The 19,887-nt window shown below is 38.6% G+C and overlaps 1 protein-coding gene across 1 annotated transcript in view; it reads right to left on the bottom strand.

The window, feature by feature from the left end:
* GDA (guanine deaminase) overlaps positions 1-19,887 on the bottom strand; it is a 136,661-nt gene that overhangs the window by 74,854 nt on the left and 41,920 nt on the right. The window contains exon 2 of the mRNA XM_060100991.1: positions 6,447-6,535. Coding sequence (XP_059956974.1) covers positions 6,447-6,535 — 89 coding nt within the window. The remainder of the gene's footprint in view (positions 1-6,446; positions 6,536-19,887) is intronic.

Genomic DNA, 19,887 nt, shown 5'->3' with positions numbered 1-19,887 from the left:
TACATAAGGAACTTGAACTCAGAATTGGACATAATAAAGAATCCCATATGGTACCAATTCAAAATGTATACCACTTAAATGGAAGACAAATAAAGCCACGGGTATCTATAAATGCTTTATTTTTTAAAAATGAGAACTAGGAATGGTGGTGATGATGATAAGGATGATGGTGACAGCAGGTAATGTTTACTGAAGTCGGACATGTACTGGGCACTGGGCACAGCATTCTACGTACATCATCTTATTTGTGGAAAGCAGTTTATTATAAGGTTTGAGTATACACATTCTTGACTGATACTGCCTGATTTTGAATTTATGCCCCACCATAAACCAGCAGTGGGATATTCTTTAACTGTTCTGTGACTCAGTTTCCCCTTACATAAAACAGAGATAGAGTTTCACCGTAGGGCTGTTGTGAGGATTGAGTTAATATTTGCAAAAACAGTGCCTAGATAACGGAAAGCACCAAAAAAATTAGTTGTGATGATGATGTAATGCTCACAACAAACTTAAGAAGTAGTATTGTAATCCCCATCTTCACAAGAGTAAACTCAAGCTCAGGAAATTTAAATAGCTTGAAAAGAGTAATCATTCAACTTCAGCTCTAGAGCCTAGACTCAAACCCAGGCAGTAGCCTCAGTATTCTTCGTCACTACACTCTGAATTTTTCATTCACTCTGGAAATGAAAAGCAGTGGCAACCTACAAGCACTTCAAGAAGGCTGCAGTAAGTGGGCCTACAACGAGGGGGCATGCAGAGAGGGAGAAGGAAATACAGATTCCTCTTTGGCGTCAGTCACTGACCTCTTCAGAACACTTCAGTCCTGGGGGCTTTTACTGTCCCCATCATCATAACATGGAATGGCAGTGTGACTTCTTCATGTAGTTGAATTGTTCAATCAAATAATATTTCCCAAGTATCTACTATGTTTAAGAAACTGTGCTACACCTTGAGTCCAAAGAAAAATAAGACATCTTCTTGTCCTCAAAGAGATTATAATCTAGTTGAGGACATCAGGGGTGAGAGAGGATGTGTGTACGTGTGTATGTGTGTGTGTAAGAGAGACAAACACAGAGAGACAGAAGGAGCAATTTCACTCCTAGTAATTTACCCAAGTGAAATAAAACATATGTTTACAAAAAGGATCATATAAGACTTTATGGGGGATTTATTCATACTAACCTCAAATTTACAATAGCCAGGACATGGAAACAACCTAAATGTCCAATGACAGATGAATGGATAAGGAAGATGTGGTACATATATACAATGGAATATTACTCAGCCATACAAATGAATGAAATTGGGTCATTTGTAGAGATGTGGATGGACCTAGAGTCTGTCATACAGAGTGAAGTAAGTCAGAAAGAGAAGAAAAAATATTGTATACTAATGCATATATGTGGAATCCAGAAAAATGGTACAGATGAACCCACTTCCAGGGCAGGAATAGAGACGTAAATGTAGAGAATGGACATGTGGACATGGGGGGAAGGGGAGGGTGGGAAGAACTGGGAAATTATGATTGAGATTGGGAGATTAGGGAGATTATGTACACTACCGTGTGTAAAATAGATAGCTAGTGGGAACCTGCTGTAAAGCACAGGAAGCTCAGCTCGGTGCTCTGTGATGACCTAGACGGGTGGGAAGGTGGGTGGGGTGGGAGGGAGGTCCAAGAGGGAGAGGACAGATATACACATATAGCCGATTCACTTCATTAGTTAGTACAGCAGAAACTAACACAACATTGTAAAGCAATTATACACCAATAACAAAAGGGCGGGGGGGGGGAACAATCCAAATGCCACAGGAACATAGATAAACAAACTGGTCTATTGATACAATGAAACACTATTCGCAATGAAAAAGATTGGACTACTAGTATACATAACAATATGGGTGAATCTCAAAAACATTATTTTGAATGGAAGAATCCAGACACAGAAGAGTACATATTGAGTTATTACATTTATGTGATGTTCAAAAACAGGCAAAATTAATCTAAGTGATAGAAATCAAACAGTAGCTGCTGATAAGGGGCTGGACAGTGACTGGAAGCAGCACAGGGGAACTTTCTAGGATGACAGGAATGTTTTATATCTTGATTGGTATGTTTGACAAATATATATTTGTCAAAGTTTATCAAATTATATAAGATCTGTGCACTTTACTATATAAAAAATGTTTCCTAAAAAACAACTACAAAAAAATTTTTTAAGAAAGGGTCTTGGGCCTCCCTGGTGGCGCAAGTGGTTGAGAGTCCGCCTGCCGATGCAGGGGATACGGGTTCGTGCCCCGGTCTGGGAGGATCCCATATGCTGCGGAGCGGCTGGGCCCGTGAGCCATGGCCGCTGAGCCTGCGCGTCCGGAGCCTGCGTGTCCGGAGCCTGTGCTCCGCAACGGGGGAGGCCACAACAGTGAGAGGCCCGCATACCGCAAAAAAAAAAAAAAAAAAAAAAGAAAGGGTCTTGAATACTCAATTTAGTGAATTAACATGTATTTGTTATTCTGTAGCCAAGAAGGAGGGGATCATGAGAATATTTGATCCTTTGTTTTTTATCTTCTTTGGCAGAACTGTGACATATTGAACCCCAGGTTTAGGAAGTTGAATCTGGTGGTGGCAGGCACGTGTGGGGACACTCTTTCAATCTCTCAAGCATGAGAGCACTTCTGAATAAAGGAAAAGGATAAATATGAGAGAAAGAACTTGATTTTTATTAGCTCTAGTTAGCAGAGGAAAGAGTCAGAGTAAGTTTCTGAGCATGTGATGCTGAATAAATGACATAAAGTACAGAGAATTTAAAAGGAAAGTCCATTTTGAGGGAGGGACAATGTCATACTAAGCCTACAGTCAAAGTATGACCTGCAAGTCTCCAAAAAGCAATTGAACACATGGGATAAGAGGTCACAGAGTTAAAGATGGCATTCAGATTTGACAGTCTCCCCTGATTAGGTAACCCTAGAAGTTGGTGGTGCCGGAGATTTCTGTGGAAGAAAGAATGAAACTAAACCTTGAGCAGTAGCCTCCACTTAAAGAGTAGGATTGAGGAAGAGGTCGTGCTCAATCTAGACAGAATCATTGTCAGGAAGATAGACACCTATGACAGAGAGTTGCTGAGGACAGCAATTTGGGGAAGGAGTGCAGGACAGTGACCAGTGTTAAAAACTGCAAGAGTCCAGACCCTGCGAGCTTTCATTTCCATACAATGACACCTGATTTCACATGGATGCAGTCCTTTATTATCTAAGTACTTACCCAGTCCTAGTATGTTTTAGTTACTGTCCTAGGTGCTGAGGAGAGAGCCATGAACAGGAAAGACAGGTGTAGAGAAAGTACTGGGCAAAAACTATTCGGTAGTGAAAGTTAGAATGGTAATGTAGGGGAAGAGTGAAAGTCACTTTTTGTTTTCCATGTAGGAGAAACCTGAGCATATTCTGAAGGTACCAGAGATGAAAGAACTCAAGGAGATAACACAGGTACAAAGTCTTCAGAGGCGACAGGGAGCAAGGATTTACTGTATCAGAAGTTTAACTTTCACCCAGAAAGCCTAGTAATCCTTTTTAGGAAACAGGAAGTATTATGAAATGCTTATTAATAGAAACATTCACATAATGAAAGTTATATTCCAGGATTACTACAGATAGCAGTACATGCAGGAGTGTGTGGACGGTCAGAGCTGCACGTGAGATTAGCGGTCACTGGCCCAGCTACTCATTCTATGGAAAGATCAAAGGAAGCTTGAGGATGATTAGTGGCCCAGCCAGGCTTAGAACTCCCCTCAAGATATCATTTGCAGGGCTTCCCTGGTGGCGCAGTGGTTGAGAGTCTGCCTGCCGATGCAGGGGACACGGGTTCGTGCCCCGGTCCGGGAAGATCCCACATACTGCAGAGCGGCTGGGCCCGTGGGCCACGGCCGCTGGGCCTGCACGTCCGGAGCCTGTGCTCTGCAATGGGAGAGGCCACAGTAGTGAGAGGCCCGCGTACCGCAAAAAAAAAAATAAAAGATACCACTTGCAGCTAAATGGTTGCTATCAAAAGTCAAACTGCAGGCAAAGCAGGGGGGCTTGAAGGCTGAAGCAGGAGAAGGTGAAAATGCTCTCCTTTCTCCTTCTGCTTTTCCACTTTGCTCTTTTCACTTTACTTAATCACTATCCTAACTTCCTCAGAAAATCTCAACTTTCCCCAGATAAAAACCATCAACTTCACATCCCAAACTTGCAGTGCTGCCTAGGCTGTACCAGAACCTGGTAAAAAAAGAGAAAGAACAATATGTGCCCCTGTATACACTTGTCAGAACACCCACCTGTCTTTTAACCAAGTGGAAAATGCTAGAAAAAGCCCTACAATCAAAACACATGAACTTCTATAGAACAGCCTAAGTTACTCAGTCTGCTTGCACACTATTAGCAACCCTCATCAACATGCACTGCTGGGGATGCGATGGTCCCAAGGGCCTGGGAATCCTGGGCTGTTTGAAAACCACTCTTTCATTGCACAAAAATGCAAGGGTGTGAAACAAACAACAACATCTTGTCCTTATTAAAAATTTTGGTATTTTGTTCATTGTGGGGTTTTTGCATTAATTTTGATTTTTAAAAATACTGCATTAAACTGCATTAAAGTATTATTTATCTTGATTAGTAAGTTTTTTGCCCTCCCCCAAATCCTTAAATTCTGTGCTCAAGGTGAATGCCTCACTTGCCTCACCCTAATCCTGGCCCTGTCAACCTCTCTCTGGTCCATGGTCATAGTCTGATCCACTCCTATCAAAGCACGGCTCAGAGTGCTCCAGCTGTAATTTTCATTTAAAAAAAAATCCACATGGTGGTGAGATACCTGTAGGTACATTGACTCTATTAAACAGTCTGTCAGAGACATCATGTATTTTAATCCTGACTTGAAGAAATACAACTGTACCTATCTTATAGGTTTGATATAAAAATTACTTTGCATTTTAAATATAATTTTTCTTCAAAGATTTTAGTCTTCCACCAAAGTTCACAATTTTTCTTACCTTCTCACTTTTCTGTGTGTAGTGCTTATAGGTCTCCTGGAATATGCATTTGTTAGATGGATTTAACTCCAAAAGCAGCCTCATAAAGAGGGACAAAAGGATATGAAGACCCACAGATGTGTTCACCTCACTGCCCATCCTCCAGCCACTCCACCATCCTCCCACCCTCTCCCAACCTCCATCTCATCCACTCGCAAGCCACCTTCTAATCTTTCATGACAAAGCAATGCAAGAAGGTGACTTATAAATGCCAGTTATTCCTCAACCTATATTCTCAAGAAAATCTAGCAGAGGAAACAGATGGCAACAGCAGAGGTGCCTAAAATGACCTCCATGCCCATTGGACTCATCTGCATGCCCATTGGCCACATGCTTCTAAGCCAACAGGGAGGCAGCACAGAAAGGGAAGGAGGAGGAGATGTGAGTATAAATGCAACAAAACTTTAGGGTCAGTCACCCCATCTCTCTGGACTGTGGCCAGCTCCTCTGCCTCAAAGACTAAGGGGGAACACAATTCACAGTCCTCCTGCAGTGGGCAAGGTGTCTACCACAATCGAGGACAATCCTTTGCCAACAGCCCAGGAGACGAGGTCAAACAGGGGAAGTGGCTTGCTTTCCATCTAACAGCTACAGAGCTGTAGGGTGAGGATTCGTGGCAGGTGTTCTAATTCCTAATTCAGTGTTCTCACTACATTACTCTAAAGCCACTTCCCAAGTTATAAAAGTGTTTTTAGAATGAAAACGATTTCAGTTGACTTTGGAACTTTCATTGACTTTGGAAACATACTTGGCCTGAAACCAGACAAAATCTTTGAGTTTAAAAGAAGTATGCCCATTTCTATAAGACAAATCACCCAGGCTATGAAGAGAGTAGACCAATCAACAGGAAACACATTTGGCACAAATATTAACCACTAAAGTAACTGGAACATAAAATTGTAGCTCAAATGCTACTTTTGGAGATAGGTCTTCCCTAAGCACACTGTCAGAGTTATTCCTCCCCAAACTCCCCTCCACAGCACTAGTTTATCTCTATCATGCTCCCTCGTTACTTCCTTTATAGAAGGCATCACTGTCATGCTTACATATCTGTGCACTTGTTTATGCTCCCTGTCTCCCATGGGCCGTAAACCCAGTGAGAACCAAGGCTCTGTAGATCATTTTCACCTCCAGATCCTATTCTTACACAACACATAATAAGCTCAACAAATATTTGCTGAAGAAGTAAATGAGTGATGGCAGCCTCTAGTTTTCAAAGTTTCTGTCTTTCAGCTCCATGTTCTCTATTTACCTTCTCTTTCCCACCTCATCCTTAAAAAAAAAAAAAAAAAAAAAAAAAAAAAAGCCTCTCTGTCTCTCAAGACAGGTTCTTATCATCTGAGACTATTTAACAGCATCAAGTAAAAGGGAAAAATGTTGGCTCTGACTTACTGGTGGCTCAGTTCTCTTATTTCACATGGCTTGAAACACCATTCTTTGGCCAGCTTTTCTTGTTGGGACGCTTCTTCCAAAAACACTATCTTTAAAAAAAAGAAAGAAAAGAATCACAAATTAATGAACCATAGTCATTTGTTGTTATTAAATATCTAAATCTTAAAAGAGACTATACCATAGCTAAATTAATTTTAAAAGGTATTTGACAGCAAATGGGATAGAGTTCAGAGGGAAAAAGACAGGGATTTGCCTTTGCTTGCCCAAAGAAGTAAACTGTATGAAGTTTCTCCTTTTCTGCCATTCTATAGATATAAGTAAGACTTCAAAAATTCTAATTTGAAGATACACAGTATTAAAAATGGCTAATTGGTATCTATTTCTCCCCACCCCCCAAATGATTAAAGGAAACAATTGTTTATAGAAAGTGTACCTCACTGCAGATGAATGAAAGATTTTTGTTAGGCTGTTATAGGATCCCAAGTCCAGAACACAGTAGTAGTATACCATGGGACAATTTATTAACACTGAACATAACTGCATGTAATAATTGCCTGACAATGGAATCTTAGCATGAACTATGTTGATGTTCTGATGCTAGACATCTGCTATAAAGAGGTCTGCTATATTTTTCTAGTAGTGTGCATGAGAAACTAACAGAATGATCTCTCCCATGGAGAGTGTGAGTCTGTGGGCAATAGGTGGGAAACCCTGGATGGGTTCCAATCCCTCTTGGTCTGGTTTCCTCATCTGCAAACTGAGGATACCATCAGTACATACTTCACAGAGCTACTGTGAAGGCTAAATATAGTAATTTCAATTAAGAAGTTAGCACATCCCTGGAACATTTAAATGGTAGATACATTGCATCTATTGTTGATTCTTTTTAAGTTCAGTGTGATTGCTTTCTCTGTAAAAGTGGATTGCAAAGCAAGAAAGGACAAAGAAAAATGAAATATATGTGCAGGACATATCCTGTTTCATTTTTAAATGCAATATTGTAAAAATAAATGTTTCATGGAACATGAAATATTGAAAGAAAACTTTTATATAAAATTTATCTAAACAATTAGAAGGCAATATACTGCAGGAAAAATAGTTTGTGGAACAGAAAATAAAATAAAATAAATATTGACTTCTCTATTCATTGATATCCTTTTTTAAAAACAGCAATTTTGGGCCTCCCTGGTGGCGCAAGTGGTTAAGAGTCCGCCTGCCGATGCAGGGGATACGGGTTCGTGCCCCGGTCTGGGAGGATCCCATATGCCGCGGAGCGGCTGGGCCCGTGAGCCATGGCCGCTGGGCCTGCGCATCCGGAGCCTGTGCTCCGCAACGGGAGAGGCCACAACAGTGAGAGGCCCACATACCGCAAAAAGAAAAAAAATAAAAAAAATAAAAATAAATAAAAACAGCAATTTTTATCAGAAGAGAAAATAAAAATGTAATTCCTACAAATAAAGAAAAGTAATTGGATGATTCTAAAAATATATTTGAATCAATAAATGTCAAAGCAGATACAAAATTAATTGAAAATCACAAAAACAGAATTTTATCAATGTATCTTAGAGCTGATTTAACATTTACCATTACTGAAAGGAAGGGAGGGAGGGAGGGAGGGAGGAAGAAAGGAAATATTTGTAAAGTACTAGATTCATACATTTGAAATAAATACTTTTGAGGAAGATATAAATGATCAAAATTTACTCTGGATAGGAAAACTGAATGAACCAGTAACTCTATAAGAAAATGAGGAGAGGGATAAATTGGGAGATTGGGATTGACAAATACACACTACTATATATAACTAATAAGGAACTGCTGCATAGCACAGGGAACTCTACTCAATACTCTGTAATAACCTAAATGGAAAAAGAATCTAGAAAAGAGTGGATATATGTATATGTATAACTGATTCACTTTGCTGTACAGTAGAAACTAACACAACATTGTAAATCAACTATACTCCAATAAAAATTAATTTAAAATAAATAAAAGCAGATATGAAAATTTAAAAAAAAGAAACTGAGGAAGTTTTACTACCTTTTAGAAAAGCTCATGGTTCAGAACCATGCTGTCTAATTGAAATATAATGCCTGTCACAAATGCAAGCCACATTTATAATTTTAAATTTTCTAATAACCACACAAAGTGTAAAAAGGAACAGTAAAATTAATTTCAATAACATCTTTTATTTAACAACATAGGTGGCTATGACAAAAAATTATCATGTCAACATAAAATCAATAAAAGTTATTAATTTTACTTTTTCTTAGTCTTTAAAATCCAGGGTATATTTTGCATTTAAAGTACATTTCAATCTGGCTGGTAAATTTTCATTAGAAATACTTCATCTGTATATTTAGACTTTACATAATCTACAAAACATAGACTCACATAACCAGTTTGTCCCCAAAACACTGAAACACTGAGATGAGTATCAATTTTTAAATGAGAAATTAAATTTAAAATAAAAATAATAAATTTAAAAATTCAGTTCCTCAGTCATATTAGCCGCATTTCAGGTGCTTATTATGCCATATTAGATAGCACACATTCAGAGAATTTTATAGCAAAGTTCTTTCTAGCTTACAAAGAACAGAAAATGTCTGTGCTAAGAGCTCCAGAGCATGGAAAACAATGGACACCTCTCTGTTTCTTAAAACTACCATAATCCTCATACCAAAACCTGACAAAATATACAATATACATAAACACAGATATACAGAGAATAAAAATTATAATATAAGCCAATGCCTTTTGTAATGTAATTATTAAATAAATAATTAATAATAAATACAGGCGCAAAAATAATCCCAATGATATACTGGCAATAAAAAGCAAAAATACGTTAAAATAATAATTCAGCATGTCTGCAGCATGTAAGCCTCAATTATTTCAACCAAGCAAGACACATCTTCAATGAACTTAAAGCTGATGTTGAGTAGTTGGGCAAAGGCCCTACTCCTCAGAGACCACTGGACTAAATCTACCTGCCTTCTTTTCTGTTTTCTTCAGTCAACATGAAAACTAGAATTCACCTGCTCCTCAAATACACAGCAGGGATCTTGATCTGTAACATTCTCTTCAAAAAGCTCTGTGCTACTTTCTTGTTCCTGACCTGCTCCTACCACTCTCCACTTCACTGTGACCTCTTGTTACTGCCCATCCGTCAACAGCAAATTTCCCTGTGTCTTCAATATCTGCTCTGAGTTTCTCCCTCCTGATAACTGGGGCTCTTCCCTGAGGACATGGCCTTCCCTACCCTTCTCAAATGACAGGTATTCATACATCAGGGTCAGGCAATGAGTTTCCATACCCACCATGGCCAATTCTAAACCATTTTTCCTGCAGCTTCTTGTAAACATGGAAAGCTCCCTTAAGACCCACTCCTTTCAGCTTTCAAGGCATTCTTCCTCTTTCTTTGTTGTTCTGCTTTACCAGCCTTCTCTCATTGTTCAAATCTGTTGACGCCTGCCCCACACTCTATCTCTCCACTGCAAGCCCTGCCTTCACTCCTTATCATATAAACATGGACAACCCTTTTGAGATCATAGCACCTACTTCCATGAACTCATCTTCATGTGATCTGTTTATGAACAAATGAAGTTTATGAACTTCACGTCATGGCCACACCTTGGGCATGTTCACGACCCATAACTGTTCTACCTCTAAAACTACGGAATCACACAACTGACCACCATTTCTTCTTTTTCCTGTTTGCCACACCTTAAAGAGCCCTCCCTTTACTTTCTCCTCTCTGCTTTCCCCCAGTCCATCTTTCACCACTTTCCTTGTCCAGCCTGGATTCCACCAGCTATTTTTTCATATTTCTTATATCTTTTAGTTAACACACATGTGCTGAACTTTCAACCCTGATGAAACCCAGCCCTGCTTCTCTGGGCTGCACCTGAGGAGCCAGGCAGAACTGGGGCAAGCACACCACACAGTAGACAGAATATCCATAGTCATCAAGTTCAAAGATGCTCCAGCCAATGTCTGTGCCTGGCCCCCTAAGACATTTCTCCAGCCCTGTCTTTACTGTCAATAAAATTGACAGGAGGCCTAATTGCTTATCCACTGACAGATCATTAGAAGTATTTTTTGGTAATAAATTTATACACAATTTTTTTATCAAGTAACTCAAAAGGAGTTCAAAGGATTGAGGAAAATTGCTATAACAAAACTCTGCCCTTTCCCATCTACTTGATTAATGTGAAAATGTTTCTCAGCACTTACATCTATAAAAATGAAAAATAAGAAAAAAACTGATACTGCTCCTATTTAATTCTACCAACAAGTAACACTCATCCATAGATACATTACCTAGTTGGAAGAGAAAAACAGCTTTTTTATTTTATTAATACATTTAACAAATTACTTTTCAAAATGTGTAATACACATTTTAAAATTTCCTTGTGGTCCCAGGAAATTTTAAATATTTAAATTTATGCACACAAATTTCATTGCAATTGTTGACCAGTAAAAGGCTTTGAAGTGTAAAACTATACTGTATTAGCACAAACTCTGTAAGAAAAGGAGAATAGAATTAGTAATTCTAGAAGAAAAAGGAACTGTATACCATTTCAGATCATTAATAAGGAGCTAGTTCATGATTTTTTGAAAAATAGATTAAGGTAGATATCAAACCACTATATTTTGATTCCATCAGACATCTTTTAAAAAGTAATAGCATAGCTTAATTTTAACATGTATATATTTACAATTTGCCAGAAATTATAAGCTTTAAACATTTTAAAATTTAATAAAAACTATACATACCAACTTCTAAAAATGCAAAACCAAACAGAATTTTTCAAAATTCTTTTAGGGGGCACATTAGTAAAAACAAATGTGAAGAGTATTTCTCTAGTCAATTCATGTTCCATCCCTCCACCATGATGATTTCAAGTCTACCCTCTCTTCAAATCTCTCATCCCGCTTACCCCAAAAATATACATCAAACATTTGCAATAGCTAAAAATTGCAGATAATTTCAGAGTCAGTCAAATAAGGGATTGGTTAAATATGATGAAATTGCAGCAATTAAAAGTATCAGTGAAGACAAATTTACTGAATTATCCTTGATATAATCTTAAGGTTTTTTTAAAAAAATGCAAAAAAAAATTAAGGTACTAGATAACATATATGGTATCCAATTTTTTATAAGAATATGGTGTGTGTGAGGGGGCTGCTGTGTCTAAATGTTCACAGTGGTTATTTTCTCTTTACAGTAGAATTTGGGGGTAATTTTTGCTTTCATCTTTATATCTTTGCAGATTCAAAATTGTTAATAGTAAATGTTTTATTCTATCTAAAACAATAAAGTCAATTCCATTTAAAATATACATGAAAATGTAAAGTAAAACAAAATAGAAATACATAAAAATAATCTCTACTCATAGACCTATGGTTGGGGAGTTAAGATACGCAGAGACAGATAATGAATCAGATGGGGGAGGGCATGATGACAGAGTGCCATTGGTCCCACCAGTTCAGATGAAGAGATAGTGGGCCTGGTCAGTGAAGGTTTCAAAGAAAAGACAGAACTCAGACAATGATGGGTAGGATTTGGGACTTACAAGTATCCAGAATTAGAGGGAAAGGGATAGAAGGGGTAAATAATGATAGGTGCAGAGGCATAGCGGCAAAAAAACTACAAGTTGTGTTATAGACAGGTGTGTACGTTAACAGTGGAGTTGGAGAGAACCTTAATTCACAAATGAAGTACTTAATAGATATTTTTTTCTTCTTCTCATTCACGTATTCACTCAACAATTACTGCTTAAGTGACTCCTGTGTGCAAAGCACTATTCCAGGGGCTAGGAACAATAAATTGATAGATGAATATAAGACACATTGCATATATTAGTGAGTGCTATGATGAAAAATAAAGCAAAGTAAATGGATACAATAAGATGTGGGATGTGATAGTCTCTCTGAGAGATGATGTTTGAGCACAGATTTGCATGAAGGGAATAAACCACTTGCATATTCTTGGAAGAGCATTCCAGGCAAAGGAAAGAGCCAGTACAAGGACCCTGATACGTATATTTAAATTAAACTTAAATTAGATGCTTGGCATGTTTTGAAATACCAGGACGACCAGTGGGGATATAGTATAAAGACTAGAAGAAAGTGTAGTAAAAAATCAGATGGAGGAGGTAGCAAGGGGCTTTGTAGGTCATGGCCTTGAGATTTATTTTTAGGAAACCTCTAAAAATACTGTGGAAAATGAATGTGGAAAATTACAAAATACCATTGATATTGCCTTTATGGGGCAATGGCTCTCTCATCTTGATGTTACCTGGGCTTATGTGGCCATTCATTCACTTACTCAGTTATTCATCATCAAGAGAGCCTATTATGGCATGGCCTTCCTCTTCACAGACCACAGTCTAGGTGGGCTGTCAATCACATACATAAGTCATTAAAACCCAAGTTTCATAAAATCATAGATGGTGCCAACTGGCAGGAACCTCATTCAACGCCCTTGTTTTCCAGATGAGGAAATTGAATCCCTTCTATTAAGCAAACAACTCCAAGTGCTCTCTTACTTAAAACAGAGACTATTTAGGATGAGAAATAATGAGAATGTCAAATATACTAAAGCCAAAAGCAGATGAGTAATGACTGTCAGCTAATGAAAAAAATCTCCACAAGATACAGCTTCAAACACCAGATGGCAAATGTGGGCAAAAGGCTTGTTGCTATGGAACAGAATAAACTGCTCTTTGGGCCATTGTGAAATAGCTTGGCCATCTAACAAAATAAGGTAATATATATTACAACACAAAATCCACTCAGGCACAGTAATGGGAGACAAACAGATAAAAATGTGAGCTCTCAATGATTTCTGAAGCTTCTGGATGGAGATGAAAATTGCTATATTAGCTCAATTCATATCAAACAGATTAATAGAAAAGATAAAGTGAGACTGCTTTTTAAAATAAACTGTCAGCCTATAAAAGTAGAATCGAGTGAATTCATGTTACAAAGGCACCAAAGGGTAGCATGAAGGACTTAGATCTTGAGGTCCAATGTTCTCATTTCACAGATGAGGAAACAGAACAGGATATGTGACTTGTCCAGGGTCACCAGGCAAGGCAGGAGTATCTGCTGGACTTGACGCATCTTCCCTGAGATTCTTCCAGACCTCTGTGACTGCTTCTCTAACAGTATAAACAAAGAGTCAGCACACTTTCTTTTTTTTTTTAACATCTTTATTGGAGTATAATTGCTTTACAATGCTGTGTTAGTTTCTGCTTTATAACAAAGTGAACCAGTTATACATATACATATATCCCTATATCTCTTCCCTCTTGAGTCTCCCTCCCACCCTCCCTATCCCACCCCTCTAGGTGGTCACAAAGCACTGAGCTGATCTCCCTGTGCTCTGCAGCTGCTTCCCACTAGCTAGCTATTTTACATTTGGTAGTGTATGTATGTCCATGCCACTCTATCGCTTTGTCACAGCTTACCCTTTCCCCTCCCCATATCCTCAAGTCCATTCTCTAGTAGGTCTGTGTCTTTATTCCCATCTTGCCCCTAGGTTCTTCATGACTTTTTTTTCCCCTAGATTCTATATATATGTGTTAGCATACGGTATTTGTTTTTCACTTTCTGACTTACTTCACTCTGTATGACAGTCTCTAGGTCCATCCACCTCACTACAAATAACTCAATTTCGTTTCTTTTTATGACTGAGTAATATTCCATTGTATATATGTGCCACATCTTCTTTATCCACCATCTGTTGATGGACACTTAGGTTGCTTCCGTGTCCTGGCTACTGTAAATAAGCTGCAATGAACATTGTGGTACATGACTCTTTTTTGAATTATGGTTTTCTCAGGGTATATGCCCAGTAATGGGATTGCTGGGTCATATGGTAGTTCTATTTTTAGTTTTTTAAGGAACCTCTATACTGTTCTCCATAGTGGCTGTATCAATTTACATTCCCACCAACAGTGCAAGAGGGTTCCCTTTTCTCCTCACCCTCTCCAGCATTTATTGTTTGTAGATTTTTTTTTTTTTTTTTTGCGGTATGCGGGCCTCTCACTGCTGTGGCCCCTCCCGTTGCGGAGCGCAGGCTCCGGACGCGCAGGCCCAGCGGCCACGGCTCACGGGCCCAGCCGCTCCACGGCATATGGGATCCTCCCAGACCGGGGCACGAACCCGTATCCCCTGCATCAGCAGGCGGACTCTCAACCACTGCGCCACCAGGGAGGCCCTGTAGATTTTTTGATGATGGCCATTCTGACTGGTGTGAGATGATATCTCATTGTAGTTTTGATTTGCATTTCTCTAATGATTAATGATGTTGAGCATTCTTTCAGGTGTTTGTTGGCAATCTGTATATCTTCTTCAGAGAAATGTCTATTTAGGTCTTCTGGCCATTTTTGGATAGGGTGGTTTTTTTTTTTATATTGAGCTGCATGAGCTGCTTGTAAATTTTGGAGATTTATCCTTTGTCAGTTGCTTCGTTTGCAAATATTTTCTCCCATTCTGAGGGTTGTCTTTTTGTCTTGTTTATGGTTTCCTCTGCTGTGCAAAAGCTTTTAAGTTTCATTAGGTCCCATTTGTTTATTTTTGTTTTTATTTCCATTTCTCTAGGAGGTGGGTCAAAAAGGATCTTGCTGTGATTTATGCCATGGAGTGTTCTGCCTATGTTTTCCTCTAACAGTTTAATAGTGTCTGGCCTTACATTTAGGTCTTTATTCCATTTTGAGTTTATTTTTGTGTATGGTGTTAGGGAGTGTTCTAATTTCCTTCTTTTACATGTAGCTGTCCAGTTTTGCCAGCACCACTTATTGAAGAGACTGTCTTTTCTCCATTGTATATCCTTGCCTCCTTTGTCATAGATTAGTTGACCAAAGGTGCCTGGGTTTATCTCTGGGCTTTCTATCTTGTTCCATTGATCTATGTTTCTGTTTTTGTGCCAGTACCATATTGTCTTGATTACTGTAGCTTTGTAGTATAGTCTGAAGTCAGGGAGCCTGATTCCTCCAGCTCTGTTTTTTTCCCTCAAGACTGCTTTGGCTATTCGGGGTCTTTTGTGTCTCCATACAAATTTTAAGATTTTTTGCTCTAGTTCCGTAAAAACTGCCATTGGTAATTTGATAGGGATTGCACTGAATCTGTAGATTGCTTTGGGTAGTAGAGTCATTTTCACAGTGTTGATTCTTCCAATCCAAGAACATGGTATATCTCTACATCTATTTGTATCATCTTTAATTTCTTTCATTGGTGTCTTATAATTTTCTGCATACAGGTCTTTTGTCTCCTTAGGTAGTTTTTTTCCTAGATATTTTATTCTTTTTGTTGCAGTGGTAAATGGGAGTGTTTTCTTAATTTCACTTTCAGATATTTCATCATTAGTGTATAGGAATGCAAGAGATTTCTGTGCATTAATTTTGTATCCTGCTACTTTACCACATTCATTGATTAGCTCTAGTAGTTTTCTGGTGGCATCTTTAGGATACTCTATGTATAGTATCACGTCATCTGCAAACAGTGACAGCTTTACTTCTTCTTTTCCGATTTGGATTCCTTTTATTTCTTTTTCTGCTCTGAATGCTGTGGCTAAAACTTCCAAAACTATGTTGAATAATAGTGGTGAGAGTGGGCCATACATTAAGTATTTTAGACTTTGTGGATCATATTGTCTCTGTTGTAACTATTCAATCCTGTCACTGTAGAGCAAGATCAGCCATAGATAAGATATACACAAATAGGTGTGGCTATGCTCCAATAAACTTTACTTATAGAAAACGAAATTTGTATTTTACATAATTTTCACTTTTCATAAAATATTCTTATTTTTAAAACCATTTAAAAATGTAAAAATGGGCAGAAGACCTAAATAGACATTTCTCCAAAGAAGACACACAGATGACCAATAGGCACATGAAAAAAATGCTCAACATTGCTAATTATTAGAGAAATACAAGTCAAAACTACAGTGAAGTACCACCTCACACCAGTCAGAATGGCCATTATTAAAAAGGCTACAAATAACAAATGCTGGAGAGGGTGTTGGGAATTGTTGGGAATGTAAATTGGTGCAGCCGCTGTGGAAACAGTGTGGAGCCTCCTTACAAAACTAAAAACAGAGTTGCCATATGATCCAGCAATTTCACCTCTACGCATATATCCAGACAAAACTATAATTAGAAAAGATACATGCATCCCAGTGTTCACTGCAGCACTATTTACAATAGCCAAGACATGGAAGCAACCTAAATGTCCACTGACAGATGAATGGATAAAGAAGATGTAGTATATATGCACAATGGAATACTACTCAGCCATAAAAAAGAATGAAATAATGCCATTTGCAGCAACATGAATGGACCTAGAGGTTATCATACTAAGTGAAGTAAGTCAGAAAGAGAAAGACAAATACCATATGATATCACTTATATGTAGAATCTAAAATATGACACAAATGAACTTACTTTTGAAACAGATTCACAGACATAGAACACAAACTTATGGTTACTAAAGGGGAAAGGGGGTGGGGGAGGGAAAAATTAGGAGTTTGGGATTAGAAGATACAAACTACTACATATAAAATAGATTTAAAAAACAAGGTCCTACTATATAGCATAGGAAATATTCAATATCATATAATAAGCCATGGTGGAAAAGAATATGAAAAAATATATATATATATATATATGAAACTGAATCACTTTGCTGTACACCAGAAACTGACACATCACTGTAAATCAACAGTACTTCAATAAAAATAAACAAGTTTTTAAAAAATATAAAAACCACACTTAGCTCACTGGCCATATAAAAACCAGGCAGTGGGCTAGATTTGACCTGTGGGCCACAGACTGCCAACTTCTGATGCACACTCCTAAAAAGATGCATGCAATTAAAACTGTATAATCTGAAAACCATCCCAGTGGCTTACACTAATATCTCTAATTGGCGATAACTTTTAATGATTTTTCCTTTAACTTCAGAGCCTGATTAAAAAAAAAAAAAACTCTTGGAAAAGTACCAATTCTGGCTGCCTTATTTTCCTGTAGAAAACATATACTTTTTGATAGATGAAAAAGTAACCATAGTAATTTTTCTTATCTCTACTGAAGACATCACTAATGATTCATTGGTATTTAGTAATTTTTTATTAGAAAAAAACAACATATTTCACAATGATAGGTTGTCTGATAATAAAAATACTGTGTGCAAGACACTTTAAACATATTAATTCACTTAAACCTCACCAGAACCCTATGAGACAGGTATTATTACTAGCCCCATTTTACATGTGAGAAAACTGAGGCACAGAGATATTAAGTACCTTGCCCAAGATTACACACCTGGTAGGTGGTAAATTTAGAATTTGAACCACAGTCAGCCTCAACGTAAGGGCTACTAAACACTATTATATATTTTTAAAACAGCATTTCACACAGAAATAAATAAAACAGCTCTCCCCTTTTGTTTCTTTTTCTTTATAATATATTTCTTAGTGTCTTTCCTCTTCCTTCCCTTCCCTTAATACAGCCCAGGTTGGTGGGCCTGCTAGGGCCAGGCATATGGAGACAGTTGGGGAAAGGGGATGGTCAAGACTGAGAAGGCTAATAGTGCCAAGGGCACTGGGACTGGAGAAGTACAGAGTCAAAGAGGCAAGTTAAATGTGCAGAGATGTGGCTAAGGAGACAGCCACCATGGTGATTACACATGAGGGTAACAGGCAAGTATGTAAAAATATTGTGAATAATGAGAGCCAGGCTTCTCAGAAAGGAGTTTCAAAAATGGAAAGGGGAAAGGCTAAAACAAACTCTGTCACACTGGATTTGAATTGGAGGTATTTGTGTCAACTCATGGCTTTTAACTTAGGTAGATCAATAAATAAACGAGTAAGTGCATGTATGCACACACATATGCAGATAGAGCTAAGAAGGATATACACATACATATACGTGCACAGGTGTATGCATGTGCACATACACGTGGGCTCTGCTTACGGTAAATGTTATTTTTTAAAAACATCACAATCCATATTATAGGAAATGCTCACACTGGTAATCTGTGGAACACCCAAATGACCAAGAAGAAAAATATGTGTGTGTGTGTGTGTGTCTATGTCTATCCTTCCTAGCTCTATTTGCTAAAAGGGCCTAGAAACAATGACACCCTGTATTAATCAGCACCCCTAATGCTCAGATCTTGGTTTCTACGTATCATTCTCCACTAGAAAGAACCAGAATGACACTACAGGTGGAGCACAGAAAGTACAACATAAGTCTGGAATAGAAGTGTCAAAAGTGAGGAAATGCTAAAGATGCGATTGGAAAGTGGTAAAAAACACCTAGGAACCCTCTTGAAGAAGCTCCTGCTACCCAAATATAGGCCAATTTGAGCATCAAAATAAATAATAATAATAATAATGAATTAAACCCCAGTAAATAAAATAGGAATCCTTGAGTCTAAATAAATGAATGAACGAATAACAGAGTGTTCTTCCCTACAGTAGAATACCACTTAATACATGTGGATGGAATGACAAAATTAGAAAATGAGCATTTGGCAACCATCATTGTAATAAATGATTCATGCAAAAAATCATCAATGAATGTTAAAACTAGTGGGTGAAAATTTGTTAAGGAACAGGATATTTACATAATTTCAAAATATCTCTCACAAAATTTAGCTTACAGAGAAAAACAGTAACTTTATGTTGGAGAAACCTAGTAAATACCACCTTAACCAAGTGAACAAAGTTAACATCAAGAATAATGGGACAGGGGACCTTCAAGATGGCAGAGGAGTAAGATGTGGAGATCACCTTCCTCCCCACAAATACATCAAAAATACATCTACATGTGGAACAGCTCCTACAGAACAACTACTGAACGCTGGCAGAAGACCTCAATCTTCCCGAAAAGCAAGAAACTCCCCACGAACCTGGGTAGGGCAAAAGAAAAAAGGAAAAACAGAGACAAAAGAATAGGGACGGGACCTGCACCAGTGGGAGGGAGCCGTGAAGGAGGAAAAGTTTCCACACACTAGAAGCCCCTTCACGGGCGGAGACCGTGGGTGGCAAAGGGGGAAAGCTTCGGAGTAGCGGAGGAGAGCACAGCAACAGGGGAGCGGAGGGCAAAGCGGAGAGATTCCCGCACAGAGGAGCGGTGCCGACCAGCACTCACCAGCCCGAGAGGCTTGTCTGCTCACCCACCGGGTCGGGCGGGGCTGGGAGCTGAGGCTCGGGCTTCTGTCGGAGCGCAGGGAGAGGACTGGGGTTGGTGGCGTGAACACAGCCTGCAGGGGGTTAGTGCACCACGGCTAGCCGGGAGGGAGTCCGGGAAAATGTCTGGACCTGCCGAAGAGGCAAGAGACTTTTTCTTCCCTCTTTGTTTCCTGGTGCGCGAGGAGAGGGGATTAAGAGCGCTGCTTAAAGGAGCTCCAGAGACGGGCGCGA

Source organism: Mesoplodon densirostris, chromosome 6, assembly GCF_025265405.1.
Source record: "Mesoplodon densirostris isolate mMesDen1 chromosome 6, mMesDen1 primary haplotype, whole genome shotgun sequence".
NCBI lineage: Eukaryota > Metazoa > Chordata > Mammalia > Artiodactyla > Ziphiidae > Mesoplodon > Mesoplodon densirostris.
Note: the sequence above shows the minus strand (reverse complement) of the source record. Positions and strands in the feature narration are given on the sequence as shown.